Here is an 18,756-nt window from a genome sequence, read left to right on the forward strand (position 1 = left end):
CAGACCAACTTGGGGGGGTGTCAGTTAATGAAAACCTCAATATGAACAGATAATGTGAGCTTGCAGCCCAGAAGGCAACCTTGTCCTGGGCTGCATCAAAAGAGGTGTGATCAATAGGATGTGGGAGGTGATTCTGCCCTCTGCTCTGCTCTGGTGAGACTCCCTTGGGGTACTGTTTCCAATTCTGAGAGCTGGGTCTGTTCAGCCTGGAGAAAAGAAGGCTTTGGGGAGACCTTAGAGTAGCCTTCCAGGACCTGAAGAGGAGAGCTGTGGAGGGAATTTTGACAAGGGCTGGGAGTGACAGGAGGAGGGGGAATGGATTGAAGCTGGAAGAAGGGAGATTGAGACTGGAGATTAGGAAGAAGTTCTTTGCAGTGAGGGTGGTGAGACAACCTGTTCAGGTTGCCCAGGGAGGTTGTGAATGCCTCCTCCCTGGAGGTGTTCAAAACCACATTGAATGGGGCCTTGAGCTATTGGAATGAGCTGCCCAGGGAGGTGGTGGAGTTTGACATCTTGTCCCTCTGGTGCACCACTCAACCTGGTATCATCTGCAAACTTGCTGTTGGTGCTTTCAATCTCACTATGTCACTGGCAAAAATATTAAACAGCACTGGTCCCAGTATGGACCCCTGAGGGACACCACTTGTCACTGCTCTCCATCTGGGCTTCAAGCCATTGAGCATTACCCTCTGAATCATAGAATCATAGAATCAATAAGGCTGGAAAAGACGTCAGAGATCATCAAGTCCAACCTGTTACCCAACACCTCATGACTAACTAAACCATGGCACCAAGTGCCACATCCAATCCTTTTTTGAGCACCTCCAGCCAATTCCTTATCCACTGAGCACTTTACCCATCAACCCATATCTCTCCAGCTTGGCAAGTAGGTTGTGCTGGAGTGTGTCAAAGGCCTTGCAGAAGTTGTCCCTTACCTACTGACATAATCACTTTATCATAGAAAGCCACTAGGTTAGTCAGGCAGGATTTGCCCTCAGTAAAGCCATGCTGGCTGTCTGGAATAGATGTTCAAGGCCAGGTTGGATAAGACCTTGAGCAACCTGCTCTAGTGGGAGTTGTCCCTGCCCATGATAGTGGGGCTGGAACTAGATGATCTTCAAGGTCCCTTCCAACCCAAACCATTCTATGAATCTATGATCTCAGGGGAAGGAATTTAAGGTTCAGAAGCCTGTCGAAGACATTTGCTCATTGCCATGACTGACATATATTTTGATAGCATGAAATAGGAACCTCATCCTCCACTGCTACTCGTGCATGCACAATTCCCCCCATTTAATTCAGCAGGACTAATTAGCTGAATTAGTAACATTAGCTTGCAGCTATGGCTTTGCAGATTGAGGGGCTGGCTTTCAGAATAGCTTCTTTAAAGGAATTAGTCATGTCTGAGTACAACAGAACTGTCAAATTGCATCCCTTGTCTTTGTCTGTTGTTTTGGTCTCCAAGTCAGCCTTATGCAAGACTTGTCCTTGTGACAACGGGCTTAAGGCAGTGGTTATACTCATTTTATGGTTCTGCCAACCATAAAATGACTCATAAAGGTTGGGCAGTTACCTCACCAGCTGATAGTAGATGAGGTAAGATGCACTTACTTCACTTGAACTTCCACCTCATTGGTGGACTTTGTCACCCACACTCTAGGCATGCTTTTGTCAATCTGCAGATCAACTCCTGAACTAAATGAAATAGCTGACATCAGAGATAGGTGCCTATCTTCTCCAGCAGTAAGGATCCCCACCCTGGAGATGTTCAAGGCCAGCTTGGATGAGGCCTTGAGCAACCTGGTGTAGTGGATCTATTCCTGTCCATGGCAGGAGAGTTGGAACTAGGCAATCTTTGAAGTTTTTTCCAATTCAAACAGTACTCTGACTCTATGATTCTATGACTGTGATTCTATGATTCTGTGACTCTATGACTCTATGATTCTATGACTCTGTGATTCAGGTTTAACTTGCCACACAGGCATGAAAGCTGCCCGTAATTCCCAAGCAGACCCCACAGCCCTGCCTTGGCAGCAGCAGCATCAGTTAGAAACAAGACTGGAAATGATAGACAAGTGGAAAATGATGCAGAAGTGGCTTGGGCATCACTGCCTGCAGAGTGGCAACCTCCCTGGGACCAGCAAGGGTGGTGGAGGAGGTGTATGCTTTGATTTTTACTTTATATCCATTTAAAATTAAAGGCAATGCTCATCCTTCTGGTACTGCCTTTTGGTATAAATGGAAGAGTTGTATTAACTCAGTCAGGTCTGCCCTGTTACTGTGGAAAGAGTGGAAGGCTGAGGATCTGTAGAATGTATCCATGGAGAAGCAACTCAAGGAATGGGGATGGAAGGGACAGAGCATGACTGTATTGAGGTCTTTTAGCCTGTACACCACTTATCATGCCTTGTCTTCTAATGAACTGTTCATAATTAAGTAGTGTGACTGAAGATGTGAAATTCCACATGGCAAATCCTGAACTTGCATCTCATTTATCTCTGTCAAGTGCTTAATGAATTTTCAGCTAATTAATAATGGCAATTTCAAGCCCATTGTCCTGTGCAGGGAAATTAATAATGGCCTAAGGATAAATTCATACCTAGAAGAAGCATGGCAAATGTTGCCAAGTGCCAGAATATGACTTCTTCTCTTTTTTTTTCCCAAAAGATCCAACATTATTGTTTGATTTCTCCTAGTCAGACAGCATGCAGCACATATCCACAAAGAACCACGGACACACAGCATGTAGGACCTGCTTCTGGGGGATAAGAGGTTAGCAAAACTCTCCTTCCTTCACCTACTCTGCACATAACATTAGCACATCTTTCAGTTTCCCTCACATGTTTTCATGGTCCAGGGTTGGAAGCACTTAATTCTTAGCAGTGTATTAATAACACCTAAAAGAAAGGTGGAATCTCGATCCTTCCTTCAAAGATGTCCTGAAATAAGGTAGGTTAACAGATAGGAAAAGGGAAGCTTCCAAACTTAAGAACTTTTCACAAGTACATTGTATCAACACTTTTATTAGGAAAAAGAAAAAGCCGGCTCCTACTTTCCACCAGCTCCTACTTTCACAGGGTAAGGAAAAGCAACTGACAGTGGTAGCTGTGACTTCGGTTGGTTCTGGCATTCAAGACCAGGTAGAGAAGTTCAAATGCAAAGTACACACATGCTGTGGAAGTGCACCTGCTAATCTGACTTAGAAAACATGGAAAGGGACATGAAGGGCAGAAGTAAATTCTTCTTAGTAGCCAAACCTAGAAGAAATGTGCTCTACTTCTCTTGCTCACACAGTGTGACTGCTTTCCATTTCTGAATTCAAAGATTCGTAGATTCATAGAATGGTTTGGGCTGGAAGGGATCTTAAAGATCATCTAGGTCCAACCCCCCCTGCCATGGGCAGGGACACCTCTCACTAGAGCAGGTTGCTCAAGGCTTCATCCAACCTGGCCTTGAATATCTCCAGGGAGTGGACATCCACAACTTCCTGGGCAACCTGTTCCAGTGTCTCACCACCCTCACTGTATCACAGTATCACAGTACACTAGAGGTTGGAAGGGACCTCCAGAGATCATCAGGTCCAACCCCCCGCCAAAGCAGGATCATGTAAGGTAGTCCACACAGGAAGGCATCCAGGTGGGTTTTGAAAGTCTCCAGAGAAGGAAACTCCAGAACCTCCCAGGGCAGCCTGTTCCAGTGCTCTGTCACCCTCACTGTAAAGAAGATTCTCCTCATGTTGAGGTGAAATCTTCTATGTTTAGGTTTGTACCTGTTGTTCCTTGTCTTATTACTGTGCACCACCAAAAAGAGCTTGGCCCCATCCACTTGAAACCCACCCCTCAGATATTGGTAGACACTGATGAGATCCCCTCTCAGTCTTCTCAAGACTGAACAGCCCCAGGAATCTCAGTCTCTCTTTGCAGGGGAGGGAAACTGGGGGAAACTTCAACCCACCACATCATCCTCATGGCTCCCCATTGGATTCTCTCCAGAAGGTCCCTGTCTCTCCCTTGAAATGGGGAGCCCAAAACTGGACACCTAAATTGTCTTCTAAAAATGTATCTAAAGTAAAAAATTGGGGAAACACAAATGTGCTTCTCAGAGAAGCAGGAATGTGCATTTGACAACAATTGCTCAGTAAAGAAGGTGTCCTGCCTGAAAACCCAGGGGTTTTAAAACTAATCTTCTAAAAGTTAATGGGTGCCTTGTCTTCAAGCTCTTGTTTAATTCACCATGACCATTGAGAGAATTTGTGTGTTAATTTTGGGGTTTAGATACTGGGATGAGACAAAGTCCTTTCATGAACTACATAGTGGCAAATGCATAACCTGCTGAATCCCATCATGGTGCGATACAAGGTGTGTAGGATTCAATAGCTCATTCTTGTCTGTTGCTGTAGGTGAGTCCCAGACTGCTGGAACATGTCCATGTAAGACTTGATGGTGTCACTAGAAAAGATGGAAGAAAATACTTTTGGAATGGAATGGAATGGAATGGAATGGAATGGAATGGAATGGAATGGAATGGAATGGAATGGAACAGAACAGAGTTGAACAGGTTGGAAGAGACCTTTGAGATCATCGAGTCCAACCTATCACCCAACACCATCTAATCAACTAAACCATGGCACCAAGTGCCTCATCCAGTCTCTTCTTAAACACCTCCAGTGATGGTGACTCCACCACCTCCCTGGGCAGCACATCCCAATGGCCAAGCTCTCATTCTGTGAAGAACCTCTTCCTAACATCCAGCTTAAACCTCCCCTGGCACAGTTGTGTCAGATCTATTGTTGCAGTTCAGCTTCTCTGGACCTTTAAAAATACATATGTGGACTTTTAGAAGGAATATATATTATTTAGGCTTTTAATGCATTCTTCCACAGCATACTTAAAAAGGAAATTGCCACGATCACATTACTGTGACTAACTATAAAATTTGGGCTGTAAAACCAAATCTTTAATTTTCAAAAATATCTAGTATCTCTACATGGACTTGTCTCCAGGTAACTCTCTAGTATCAGGTAATAGAAGGAGAGGACATGGCCTGAAATTGTGCCAGGGGAGGTTTAGGTTGGATATTGGGAAAAATGTCTTTCCTGCAAGGGTGGTCAGGCATTGGAACAGGCTGCCCAGGGAGGAGGTGGAGTCACTGTCCCTGTTGATGCTGAAGAAATGTGTGGCCATGGCACTTTGGGACATGGTTTAATGGCCATGGTGGTGGCAGGCTGGTGGTTGGACTCGATGATCTTGGAGGTCTTTTCCAAACAAAACAATTCTATGATTCTATGATCTCCTATAATCAATCTTGTTAATGTGTCAAGTTCTGCCATGATGACACAGTTGCCATCACTCTTATATTGGTCCATTTAACTTCATTAGGTGCATGCATGCATTCTGAGTCTACAAAACAATTTGAGGAACCCCCATCATACCTGGCAACTGAAGGATCAAAGGCCAAAGAACTCCAGTCCATGTAATATTGTGCTGTGTTTCTCAAAGCTGTCCACGATTCACTAAACTGAAGTAAATTAAAACAGAAAAGAATGTTCTGAGCTTTGAAATTGAGTGAAGACAAAGTGTGACTCCTGGGCAACCTTGCCTAAATTGACAAAGGGGGCAGATTTCCTCCCTTGCCCCAAAGGCTGACTGTGACAGGCTACTCCCAGACCCATACTATTATTTTTTTTCCAATAGAATCATAGAATCAATAAGGTTGTAAAAGACCTCAGAGATCATCAAGTCCAACCTCTCACCCACCACCTCATGACTAAGTAAACCATGGCTTCAAGTGCCATGTCCAATTCCCTCATGAACACCTCCAGGGATGGTGACTCCACCATCTCCCTGGGCAGAACATTCCAAGACCAATTACTCTTTCTGTGAAGAACTTTCTCCTCACCTCCAGCCTAAACTTCCCCTGGCACAGCTTGAGACTATGTCCTCTTGTTCTGGTGCTGGTTGTCTGGGAGAAGAGACCAACCCTCACCTGGCTACAACCTCCCTTCAGGTAGTTGTAGAGAGCAATAAGGTCTCCCCTGAGCCTCCTCTTCTCCAGGCTAAGAAACCCCAGCTCCCTCAGCCTCTCCTCACAGGGCTGTGCTCGACTCTTGCAATAGTCCCTGCAAGAAGATGGAAGCCCAGACCTGTTCAGCCATGGTGTGTCCCCATGCACTCTGGCTGCTGCTGGGGTCCCAGTAGCTCTGCGAGTATGGTATCTGCCGCTTGAGTCGGATGAATTGATTTGCTGAGTCTTCTGTCAGAAAAGGTGCTCCAAGGACACCTGAAAGAGAGGCTGAGAAATAGTTAGAATATTCAGGGAAGAGGAGGCTCAGGGGTGACCTCATTGCTCTCTACAACTACCTGAAAGGTGGTTGTAGCCAGGAAGCGGTTGGTCTCGATCTTTGAGGTCTCTTCCAACCTTGGTGATACTGTGATACTGTGTGACCTCATAGATCATCAAGCCCAACCTGTCACCACAGACCTCATGACTAAACCATGGCACCAAGTGCCACATCCAATCCCCTCTTGAACACCTCCAGGGATGGTGACTCCACCACCTCCCTGGACAGCGCATTCCAATGACTAACGACTCTCTCAGTGAAGAACTTTCTCCTCACCTCGAGCTTAAACTTCCCCTGGTGCAGCTTGAGACTTTGTCCTCTTGTTCTTCACAAAACATACCCACAGAGTATGTCTTTGGACCTGGAGCTTAACAGAAATCAAGGATGGTCCTACTTTGAGATCTTCATAATTTCTTCTTTATGATTATTATTATTATTGCTGAAGTTCACAAAACTGCCAGTGCAGTAGAGTCACTCTTTAGGCTTTTGACATGAAAGAAAATATGCTGGATGCATGCAGGTAGCAGATGCGTGAGCTGGAGCATTTGCTGCTCCTGCTGAATTTGTTTCATTTCAAAGACAAAAAGAGGTGAGAAAATTATTGATTCTTCAGTAATGAACAAAAAAACCCCACCCAAACAAACAAACAAGAAGGCAAGAGAAGGTAGTTGCTATTTTCTCCTTTAACAAAGACATGAAATAGTACTTTAGAACATTTACTTAAGCAAGCAATCGCAGACCCAGCAGTTCCTCCCTAGTTTAGCTTCTTCAGCTTCCAAGTTACTATAATTGAAAACTGGAGGCAGAAATTTTTGGGGGCAGGAAGTTTTCAAGGAATAACATCTTTTAAAATGTTAACAGCTCCAAGGAAAAACCCAAGTTCAGACATTTGCTGTGAAGACTCTTGTGTGCACTGCTCCCTCCCTTGGGGGAGCTGAAAAAATAGTTATTTCTGTACTTCAGGAAACAGGATTTTGGCCTGGGGAAGAAAACAAAATTAGTATGCCTTGCATCTATCTGTTAAGGTGTTGCAGTTCTGCTCCAGAGCTGCACAAGACAAAACTAAGCTCACGCTAAATGGTATCATTTCCCTGGCAATTTGCTATTATCCAGTAGGAAATCTGTGGTCTGTTAAAATCCCTTCACTGAATTTTGCTGTTGGTTGTGGTTTTACAATGAATATTCTGTAATCTCACAATTGCATTTCTGGACTGAGAGAACTGGGATCGGTTTTGTTTCAGTATGTGTCTCACTGAATCTTTAATTTTAGCACCCATTTGTGCTCTGGCCCTCCAGCTTTGTTGTAAGCTAGGAGGGAAGGTCATTAAGCAGCTCTGCCTCTTTTGTGCTGCTTCTTCTTTCAGACATCATCTTCCACAAGTGAGATGTGGCTCTGCTGGTGGCATGGTGAGGGGGTGTATTGGCTACTCTAGTGAAGGGTATTGAACTCCAGCTTTTAGCATAAGGTCTTCTCTTGCTGCATCTTGAGGAGACTTGCTAGGGTGCTTGGTTGCATGGTTTAGTTGATTAGGTGGTGTTGGATGATAGGTTGGACACGATGATCTTGAAGGTCTCTTCCAACCTGGTCTATTCTATGTTCTATCTGTATCCAATGAGGAATGTTATCCCAAGTGAATCCTCACTTTGATTGAAGTGCATTTGGCTGTTCTGAGGGAAGGCAGGAGTGTCATCTGTGCTCTTGGCTCCTCTTACCATGGTTACCACCCACTTCTTGCTCTTTTCCAGCTGCCACCTCTAATCCTTCCACCTCTCACCTTTAGCTGGAAACCATTTCTGCAGTGCTTGTCCCTAACTGCTGGAGCTATGCAAAGATGTATAACTGCCAGGAGAAAATCAGCATTCCCTCATCTCCTTGCTGTAAGGATCATCCTGTGTCTCTGAATGGGGCAAACCTCATCCATCTCCAGATAAACTCTAGTGAGACCACTTCTAGTGGAGCCAGAAATCATCCTGATACTCTGTTTTTAGCAAGCAGGTGCTTAGCTCACACAATGATTGCCTTCAGCAGGTAGTTTTGTCTAGCCTAAGCACACTGAAATACTGCCCAGAAGGAAAACTATTAGCAGTCATTCCTGCTGTGGTGCCTTGTGAGCATTTCATTTTAGATTACAGAATCACAGAATGGTAGAGGGCTTGAGGGACCTGAAGAGATCATCTAGTCCAAACCCCCTGCTAAAGCAGAGTTGCTTAGAGTTCCAGTGCTCTGTCACACTCAAAAGAAAGCTTTTCCTTAAGTTCAAGTGAAACCTCCTGTGCTCTAGTTTGCACCCATTGCCCCTTGGCCTATCACTGTGCACCACTGAAAAGAGCTGAGCCCCATCTTTATGACCTCCACCCTTTAGATATTTATATGCATTGATAAGATTCCCTCTCAGTCTTCTCTTTTCCAGGCTACACAGTCCCAGATTTCTCAGCCTTTCCTTCTCACAGAGATGCTCCAGCCCCCTCATCAACTTCATGTCCCCCTGGTGGACTCTCTCCAGTAGTTCCCTGTCCCTCAAGGGTTAATGTGAAGGGTATAAACTAAAATTGAGAGAGAGGAGATGGTGTAACTAAATCTTTGAAGTCATAGCCTAAAACCACCAGAGTAGAACCTTGTCATCTTTGTCAAAATAGCAAAGGTGTATGGGTGTACTTAACCCCACACTGAGTATAAACCCCCCTGATTATGAGGAAGGCATATGAAACAGCTCAGAGTGTCAAGGTAATGATAATCAGTTTAGAAGTATCACAGCACAGCAAGCAAACTTGCATGTAAAATATAAACTCAAACTACACAGACTTAAACTGTTGTGCACTGAAATCTCTTCATACTAGGCTCAGGTGAAAGCCTAACTCTGTTGTGCATGGTTTCATAGGAGGGGCCTTAGAGATCATCTAATTCCAACCCTGCTGCAGTCAGCAGGGACACCTCCCTCTAGACCACCCTGCCTGGTCTTAAACACTTCCATGGATGAGGTGTCCACAACTCCTCTGGGCAACCTGTCCTAACGTCTTACCACCTTCATAGTAAAGAACTTCTTCCTAATGTCAAATCTAAATCTACCCTGCTCTACTTTCAGTCCATTCCTATCACCACAGACCGTTTAAAAAGTCCTTCCCCAGCTCTCCCACAGTCCCCTTTCAGGTACTGGAAAGCTCATATAAGGTCTCTCTGGAGCCTTCTCTTCTCCAGGCTGAACAGACCCAACTCTCTAAGCCTGTCCCCATAGACCAGCCCTCTGATCATCTTTGTGGCCTCCCCTGGACCTGCTCATTCTTGTATTTGGGGCTGCTCAGCTGGATGCATTTCTCAGGTGGGGTCTCACCAGAGCAGAATAGAGGGGCAGAATCACCTCCCTTGACCTGCTGGCCACACTTCTTTTGATGCAGCCCAGAATCAAGACTGTACTTCGCAGAACTAGCTATGCAGCCTGGCACTCACCCACTCTCCCATATGTCCCTGCTGCAGTGATTCTCTGTTAATCCTCTCCCATCAGTGCTGTTCCACAGCTATTAAACAATCCAGAAAGGAAGAAGCTGAGACAGGGTGCCAGGCACTTACCTGTAAACAGCAGAGCAGACACCAACATTTGACACGTCTTAGGAGCCATGGCAAATTATCCAGAGAATGCTTCCTTTGTGAAGCAGAGGTTGTAGGGTTTTATTCTGGGTTATCTTGAGGTTGGTAACTCATTTACCAGACAGCTGCACAGTGCTGGTGCAGACAGAGGGCAGGGTCCAGTGCTTAGCTCAGACGTGTCTTTCATGTGCCTTTGTTTGACCATTCTGGACTTTGCAAGCTGAGCCTCTAATGAGCAACAATGGCTGATTCTTGTGCGGTGCATTAACTGCTCCACAAGCTTTCTAATGCAGAATAGCACATGGGGCTTCTTTTGGGCTGTTGAACAGGCTGTGTCTGCAAGTCATGGAATCATAGAGCCATAGAATTGTTGGGGTTGGGAAACAACTCTAAGGTCATCGAGTCCAATCTTTGACCTAACAACACCACGGCTAATAAACCACGTCCCACAGTGCCATACCCACACCTTCCTTGAATACCTCCAGGGATGATGACTCCACCACCTCCCTGGGCAGCCTGTGCCAATGCCTAAGCACTCTTGCTGCAAAGAAATTCTTCCTAAGATCAAACCTAAACCTCCCCTGGCACAATTTCAGGCTGTTTCCTCTCATTGTAGCACCTGATACTAAGGAAAAGAGACCGACCCCTACGTCACTTCATCCTCCTTCTAGGGAGTTTTAGAAAGCAATGAGGTCTTCCCTCAGCCTCTTCATTTCCAGGCTAAACAACTCCAGTTCCCTTAGTTGCTCCTCAAAAGACTTGTTCTCCAGACACTTCACCAGCTTTTCATCCTTCATGTTTCCCCTGGGTTTGGTAATGGGCAGGAGGGGTTTGTAGCCTGCTGTGTGTATGAATGGTGGGAAACAGTGTTTGGATCCACCTGCTCTGGGCAAAGTACACAGCTGTTTTAGCTGTTTCATGCTTGAGTTGAGAAAAATATGACCTGAAATTTCACCAGGGGAGGTTTAGATTGGATATCAGGAACAATTTGTTTTCAGGAAGAGTGGTCAAGCCTTGGAACAGGCTACTGAGGGAGGTGGTGGAATCACTGTCCCTGGAGGTATGCAAGAAACGTGTGGACATGAGACCCTGGGAGATGGTTGAATGGCCATGGTGTTATCAGGTCAATGATTGGACTCAATGATCTTAGAGGCCTATTCCAACCAAAGCAATTCTGTGATGCTGTGAAAATAACCTAGCAAGGAAGCAATAGGTCATGGGAAGAGAGAAGGGACTGTGCTACTGCTCTGGACCAGGCACAGGTCACAGGGTCTCTTGTGGTGGTGTCAGGACTTTGCAGAGAGACACTCTGAGTTTATATTGACTTACCATGAGTTCACATTGATTTACCTCACTCACCTCTACACTCAGATGTTGCTATCTTTTATACAACTCCCTGTTGGTAGCAGTTGTCTTACTGCAGGCCTGTTTACCTTCTTGAGCTCACCCAGTTGGATGACAATGGCCCACACAAAGCAGCTGTGCTTTCTCCCATGCTAGGTGAACTGATGGGCATGCATCTACTCGAAGGTCTGTAGGTCAGGGAACAGACCTTGTTGACGTTACAGGGCAGGGGTCAGGCTCCACGCTGGTGAGCAGGAGAATGTCATTCTTACATGGAGAACCATCCAGCCTAGATAGTGGATGGAGCAAAGGTTTGTTGGGAAGTAGAAGAGCATTTAGTTGTGTAATGAAAGAGCCTCATGGGTTTTGTCGTTACACAATGGTGGGAGGGAGGTCTAACAGTGGAATCCTTTACCCTGGTCCTGCCCTTGCCCAGTCCCACCTCTGCTCAGGACTCTTTCTGAAGCCTTGCAATATACATTTAGCCTGGGGGCTGCATATGCCTAGAGCTGGCTGACATACAAGAACTTTTAGGAGACAGATGTTCTCTTAGATGTTCATTGAGGGCATTACACAGACAATCTGGATATCACTAGAATCCCATGAAAAGCATGAATGTCTTCATTGGGTGTAGAAGTTTAGCTGCTAATCCCTAACAGATCTGCAGGCTGCAGGGGTGTTTTGGGAAGATTTATGACTTGGCCCAGTGGCTCAGATTTTCATATGGAGAAGTGAATCATCATACCCTTTTCATATGAAGTCCTCCTTTCTTGTCAAGTTTCTATGCCTTGCTTTAAGGCACAGAAAGCTTCTTCAAAGAAGTTGTCATCAGAATACTGAAAGTACAACTTCCCCCTGCACATCATGCACTCATTTGCAGAAATAGCTGAGGTTGGCTGAATTGCTTCCAAAACCTCTTAGCCAAAGGCAAACACCTGATGCTTCAAGGAAAACTACATTTTTAAAAATGAATAAAAAATCTGACCAAATGATAAAGGTCTAACTGAGTTATGGGCAAGGACAAGCGGGGTTGCACGAAGGGACAAGGGCTTGCAGTGGTGGGATGAGTGGGAATGGAGAGAAGGGGAGATTAGAGTGGATATTAGAAAGCAATTCTTTACAGTGAGGGTGATGAGACACTGAAACAGGTTGCCCAGGTTGGCTGTGGGTGCTCCTTGCCTGGAGGTGTTCAAGGCCAGCTTAGATGAGGCCATGAGCAACCTGCTCTAGTTGGCATTGTCCCAGCCCCTGGAAGGGGGTCTAGAACTGGATGATCTTTAAGGTCTCTTCCAACCCAAACCATTCTATGAATCTATGATTTTGAGGCATTCTTCAGTAGCCCCATCCTTATCAATAAGGCTGGCTTTAAACAGCAAAACTCCAAGTTAAGGAAAGGTCAGAACATGCTTTATTTCATAATCTTATACAGTAAATATTCCTATTTCACAATCTTAGTCAATAAATCACCATTTCAGAAGAAAGATCTATGTTCTTCCCCTTCTATTATATATATATAGAGAGAGAGAGAGATAGAGAGAGAGAGAGATTTTTTTGCCATGGGTTAGTTGTTTAGGTGGTGTTGGATTGGTTGATGGGTTGGACGCGATGATCTTGAAGGTCTCTTCCAACCTGGTTTATTCTATGTATTCTATTCTATGTATTTTCCTTCAGGGAAAGAAAGAAAGAGAGAGTCACCATCCCTGAAGGTCTTCATGAAACCTGTGGACACAGCCCTTGGAGGGCTGGCACGTGGTTGCCATTTCCCAGATAATACAGTAAAGCTGTTGGGAGTGTCTTGTGCTGTCACTCCCTTTCTACTTCTGGAGTGGAGCAATGGCTGACATCTACAAACAAACAAACGTTTTAGCTTGTTGCAAAGTCAATTTTTATTGCTGCTTCTTAAGGGCTGAATAACATGCAGTCAAAGGAATTGCCTGTGACATATGGGGCTGCCTGCAATCTCGTGCTTCTGTCACAAAACTGAGAAAATTAGTATCCCCCATGAGAAACGTGGAAAATTCTCTAACCAGAGCAATTTAAGGAGCATTTTCAGGGCTGTCACAGACTATAGTGGGAATTCTCTGCCACTGGTGTGACTCATGCCACAGGTGTATTTCGCACAGTCAAGCTAAATCCTTGTCCTGTGAAGTCCTTCTGTTAATCTGGCTTCCATCCTCCTTTCACCTGCTGTTGCTGAATGTGGGGTGAACTGATCCTTATATGCACTTGGAAGAGCAGATCTGATTTTAAATCTCCTTATACTGGTAAAACAGGGGTAGATCCACTAGGAATGGAACTACAAAGGTATGAAACCTGCTTTGATCTCTCTACTAACAAAAATGCATACCTGTGTAGCTCGGGCTCTTCACAGATCATTCCATCACTCTGTCTCAAAAGGGGGTTTGGGTTGTGGTTTGTTGGGTTTTTTGGTACTAGTTTCAAAATATATATATTAGCCTTCTAGCTCAGTAGTGATCAGCCCTGACAATTGCATCGCCATTTAAATGCTGCAAATTGCATCCAAGGTCAGGTGTGATGGGGCTCTGAGTGACCTGATCTAGCTGGGGCTGCCTCTGCTTACTTTAGGGAGGTTGGACAAGATGACCTTTAAAGGTCCCTTCCAACCCAGTGCAGCCTATGAAAATAGTAATTTTCAAATGTAATGTTTTGTAATGTAAGTAAAAAAAAAAACACGCAACCAAACAAGCACCCAGCCAACCAACCAACCAAGGAGGCACCAGACCAACCAACCAAGTATGCATCCAAGCACCCAACCAACCAAACATATGCCCAAACACCCAACCAGCCAATGAAGTACTCACCAAACAAACCAAACAACCACTCAACCCAACCAGCCACTCTACCTGCCTAACCATCTACCCACCCAACCAACCACATACCCAAACATCCAGCCAACCAAGTACCCACTCAACAAACCAAACACTCAACCCAACCAGCCACTCAACCAACCAAACATCTACCCAACCAACTAACCACACACCCAAACACCCAGCCAACCAACCAAGTACTCACCAAACAAACCAAACACCCACTCAATCCAACCAGTCACTCAACCAACCAAACACCTATCCACCCAAACAACCACATACCCAACCAACCAATAAAAGTAGTTCTCAGTTTGATTCTAGACATTTTCTTTTTAATCAAAGCCCAAGTTAGCTTTTCCAAGAAACAAAACTATTTTTGTGAAGTCATAAGGGCTAGGAAGTTACTCTTTATTATTCAGGTATTTTTAAAGTGTGAAGTGCCTGGATGAAAGACTGGAGTGTCAAGATAAAAGGAAATGGTGAGCATCTTTCAACTCCAACAGGAGGTGGGAGAGGAACTTCTTATGAGTGAGTATTTCCAGAAAGTCATTAAGTAAAACGTGCTACAGAAACATGGTGTAAGAGAAACAGTGTATTGACAAGCTGTTAATTCATCAGGGTGCTCCAGGAGCTCAAAGAGATAAAGCTATCAAATATATTGTCCAAGATTCTTAATGCCTTCCTGGTAGACTGGAGACAGGGGAGAGAAGTAAAGGTCATTTCATTTCAGATGTACTCATGAGTTAAATTGTAATGGAAGGTAACACTGAAGTCCCTCTACACTCTGCAAGAGATTCATGTTCTTTGAGTTGCCCTTTGGCAAGCTGTGGCTTGAAGTTTGTAAGTGGTTTACTGCAGTGTAGAATTAAGTGATTACAGAAAGGTTCCTACAGTGCTTTGCCTCTTGTCATAAAATCATACAGTGGTAGGGATTGAAAGGGACCTCTGGAGAGCATTGAATCCAACCCCCTTGCCAAAGCAGGATCACCCAGGGCAGGTCAAACAGGAACACATCCAGATGGGTCTTGAAAGTCTTCAGAGAAGGAGACTCCACAACCTCTCTGTGCAGCCTGTTCCAGTGCTCCATCACCCTCACAGTGCTTCCTGTGTGTACTACTTTGCATCCACTGCCACTTGTTCTGTCACAGAACACCACTGAAAAGAGGCTGGCCCCTTCTTCTTAACATGCACCCTTCCAATATTTGTGAACACTGATTGGATCCCCTCCTAGTCTTCTCCAAACTAAACAGCCCCAGGTCTCCTCAAGATTACATGGTCTTGATGGTGGTGAGGTAGAGAAGATTCAGGGGAGCCCTTATAGCAGTCTTCCAGTATCTGAAGGGGGACTATGAGAAAGCTGGGGAGGGACTTAATAAAGGCTGATAATGATAGGACAAGGGGCAATGGCTGTGAGCTGTGAAAAGAGACTTAACTGGATACTGGGAAAAAATGCATTACAGTGAGGGTGGTGAGACACTGGGACCAGTTGCCCAGGGAAGCTGTGGATGCCCCCTCCCTGGAGGTGTTCAAGGACAGGTTGGATGAGGCCTTGAGCAACCTGCTCTAGTGGGAGGTGCTCCAGCCCATGGCAGGGTGGTTGGAACTAGATGATCTTTAAGGTCCCTTAAAACCCAAACCATTCTAAGATTTTATGATGTCATCAGAGGATCAGGCAGGAGGAGGCAACTGTGGCCTTTGGGAAGTCTCTCATCAGTACAAATATCAGCAGAGCCTTGCAGCTGGAGATGTGGAACTCAGTCCACATCAGTAGCATTCAGATGTTAATAAAAATGAGCAATTAAATGACAAAGCTCTTGGATGCACTCAAGTGTCCTACCATTGCTGTAATGCTATGGATGCACCCTTGCAAATTCCCTTGGCAAGTGGTCTGGCACTGGTAAACAGCAGATTGAAATAGCAGGGTCCTAGATGCTGCATATCAACATCTGGAATGCTTAAAGGCATTTAATTCCCTGAGGCATGTAAGCTCTCTGACCTCCCCCTTGCATCAGTAGCACTCTCAGCCTCATTTCTTGTGAAATATTCAGTAGCTTGCTTTCTGAAGCTTTCCACCTCTTCATTCCCTTATTGTCTCTCTTGATACCAACCTCAGCTGCTGACATGACAGCTTTTTCCAATATGTATGTGAACTAAATGGGTTGGATACAAGCCAAGGAACATCTTGCCTCTTGGAAAAACAGAGTAAATGAATCTTGGATTAAGACCTTTCTATGCAGAGGGGAAAAAAAGACAAAAGGCAGCAAACTATTCCCTGAAAGACAACTTAATTCTCTAAAGCTTGTGAAGGACACGAAGGGCTCACTGCTCTTGGTCAGTCCCATTTCCTGTGGACTGGTCAGCATTGCTGAGCTTGCCACAGACAGACACAAAAGGTTTTGAAGTCTAAATGAGATGTCTTCCACAGAATGGCTGTGCTCTGCTCCTGCAGTTGATGGTTGGACTCAATGACCTTAGAGTTCTTTTAGGACTGAAACAATTCTGTGAGTCTATAAAAAGCAAGATCTGTGTGATTGTGGGATGATTCTTCACATTAAGTCAAAGTTAAAGCTTTTTGTCTTTGTGGTTTGTTCTTTTTTTTACTTTTATTTGTTTGTTTTAATTTCATAGATTCATAGAATTATTTGGTTTGGAAGGGATCTTTAAGATCACCTAGTCCCAAGCCCCCAGCCATGGGCAGGGACACCTCCCACTGGACCACCCAGTCTAAACCTACCCTCTGCTTCTCCTATCTGGGGATGTCACAAGGAGAGCAGAGTCTTCCCTCTCAAAGGGCTGTTCAATTAAACTTCCTTTTTTAGGATTGTATGAGACAGAAGGTTCTGTTTTTCCCACTAAAGGCCCTGTCAGTGACTTTGCAGTGTTTATTTTCAGAGCCTCATGAATGACCAGAGCTGACACATTCACTGATGAGCCCCCTGATAAGGAAACCAATGCTAATTGCCCAAGGGAAACATATGGAGGGGGTACTGGTCTGTGACCAGCTCTTCTATTTAACAGTCCTGCTTGCACAGTCTCAGGAGCTGAAAGCTCAGCTTCAGAAATGTCAGGTGATGACATTTCCATGTCCCTTTGAAAATTATTCCACATTCACACAGATCCTGCCTTTTAGGAAGGTTGGGGTTTTTGTTTGTTTCTCCTAAACTGTCTTTATAGAACCACAGAATTGTTTCAGTTGGAAAAGACCTCTAAGATCATTGAGTCCAACCACCAACCTAACACCACCATGGCAAACAAAGCATGTCCAAAGTGCCATGGCCACATGTTTCTTGAGCACCTCTAGGGATGGTGCCTCTACCACCTCCCTGGGCAGCCAATGCCTGACCACTCTTGCAGGAAAGAAATTCTTCCTAATGTCAAACCTAAAGCTCCACTGACACAGTCTCAAGCTGTAGCAGGGGAGGTTTAGGCTGGATGTTAGGAAGAAGTTCTTCATAGAAAGAGTTATTGGCCATTGGAATGTGCTGCCCAGGGAGGTGGTGGAGTCACCATCACTGGAGGTGTTTAGGAGGAGACTTGATGGGGTGCTTGGTTCCATGGCTTAGTTGATTAGATGGTGTTGGGTGATAGGTTGGACTTGATGATCTTGAAGGTCTCTTCCAACCTGGTTTATTCTTCCCTTCTCTTCTCTTCTCTTCTCTTCTCTTCTCTTCTCTTCTCTTCTCTTCTCTTCTCTTCTCTTCTCTTCTCTTCTCTTCTCTTCTCTTCTCTTCTCTTCTCTTCTCTTCTCTTCTCTTCTCTTCTCTTCTCTTCTCTTCTCTTCTCTTCTCTTCTCTTCTCTTCTCTTCTCTTCTCTTCTCTTCTCTTCTCATTATGTTTCAAACAGGAGGCATGCAAAACTTTGTGGTTTGGAGTGGGGTGCAAAAGCCCATTTCGTGGCACTGCTGACATCAGTCAGGCTGTTAACACATCATCAGCTAAGCTTCCTTGCAGAAAGAGGCTTTTAGCATTGTCAGGTGAGCTGCTTTCAAACGACCTTTCTAGTCTTGGCCATCGATAGAAGAGGAAAACCTGCTACACAGAGCTGGACCTTCTCCAATTTCTTCTGGCAGTTCATTTACTAGGAAGTGGAATTGAGCTTGTTTAATTCCCCTAGCAGCACCAGTTTCTGCAAATAAAGATCCAACCATATTTTTGTATTATCATTGTTATTATATAGAAGGCTTCTGAAATGAATCTCTTTCTAATGCTGTGATGTCTCAGAAGCTGGCCTTTGCTTGTTCCCCTCCATATGCCTGCTCCTCCATATGTATTATCTGCTTTGCTTGCTGCCAGGAGCATCAGATGCAGCCTTGAACAAAGGCCAGCACTTGCATAGTTCTCCTCAGGTTGAAAAAGGGATGCCATGACAAGTTTCCTCTCTGCACAGCTTGGAACAAGATGAAATCTGTCCATATGCAGAATGCAGTAAACAGCAAAAAAAAACCCTGGAGTCAGGATAGCACATGAGAATGTTTTATTAGCACTCTTCTGGGGGAGGTGAAGGAGAATTGTTAATTTCCTGGCACATTCTCATTGTTGTTGTGTTTGGTTTGGTGCGGTTTGGTTTTTCAGCAGGTCAGCTAAAAGGAAAATACCTACTGTGCTTTTTGGACAATAGATGTGGTGTGACCTGAAGTAAAGGAGTTATTTAAGTGCTGGAC

General features: G+C 44.8%; 1 protein-coding gene across 1 annotated transcript; it reads right to left on the reverse strand.

Moving 5' to 3' along the window:
- Positions 1–4,368: 4,368 nt before the first annotated feature.
- Positions 4,369–10,013, reverse strand: C8H3orf85 (chromosome 8 C3orf85 homolog). Its single transcript, XM_054163857.1, has 4 exons — positions 9,906–10,013; positions 6,143–6,291; positions 5,432–5,517; positions 4,369–4,448 (listed from the first exon to the last, which is right to left on the reverse strand). The coding sequence occupies exons 1-4, from the start codon at positions 9,952–9,954 to the stop codon at positions 4,370–4,372; spliced, it is 363 nt and encodes a 120-aa protein (XP_054019832.1). The 5' UTR covers positions 9,955–10,013; the 3' UTR covers position 4,369.
- Positions 10,014–18,756: the final 8,743 nt, after the last annotated feature.

The sequence above is a fragment of the Dryobates pubescens genome, chromosome 8 (assembly GCF_014839835.1).
Source record: "Dryobates pubescens isolate bDryPub1 chromosome 8, bDryPub1.pri, whole genome shotgun sequence".
Classification (NCBI taxonomy): Eukaryota; Metazoa; Chordata; class Aves; order Piciformes; family Picidae; genus Dryobates; species Dryobates pubescens.

Excerpts from the sequence above, each read along its gene's own strand:
- C8H3orf85 (XM_054163857.1), bottom strand. The coding sequence starts at position 9,954 with ATGGCTCCTAAGACGTGTCAAATGTTGGTGTCTGCTCTGCTGTTTACA. Across the intron at positions 6,292-9,905 it reads GTCTGCTCTGCTGTTTACAG|CCTCTCTTTCAGGTGTCCTT; the intron begins GTAAGTGCCTGG and ends ACTATTTCTCAG. Across the intron at positions 4,449-5,431 it reads TTTGATCCTTCAGTTGCCAG|TGACACCATCAAGTCTTACA; the intron begins GTATGATGGGGG and ends CATCTTTTCTAG.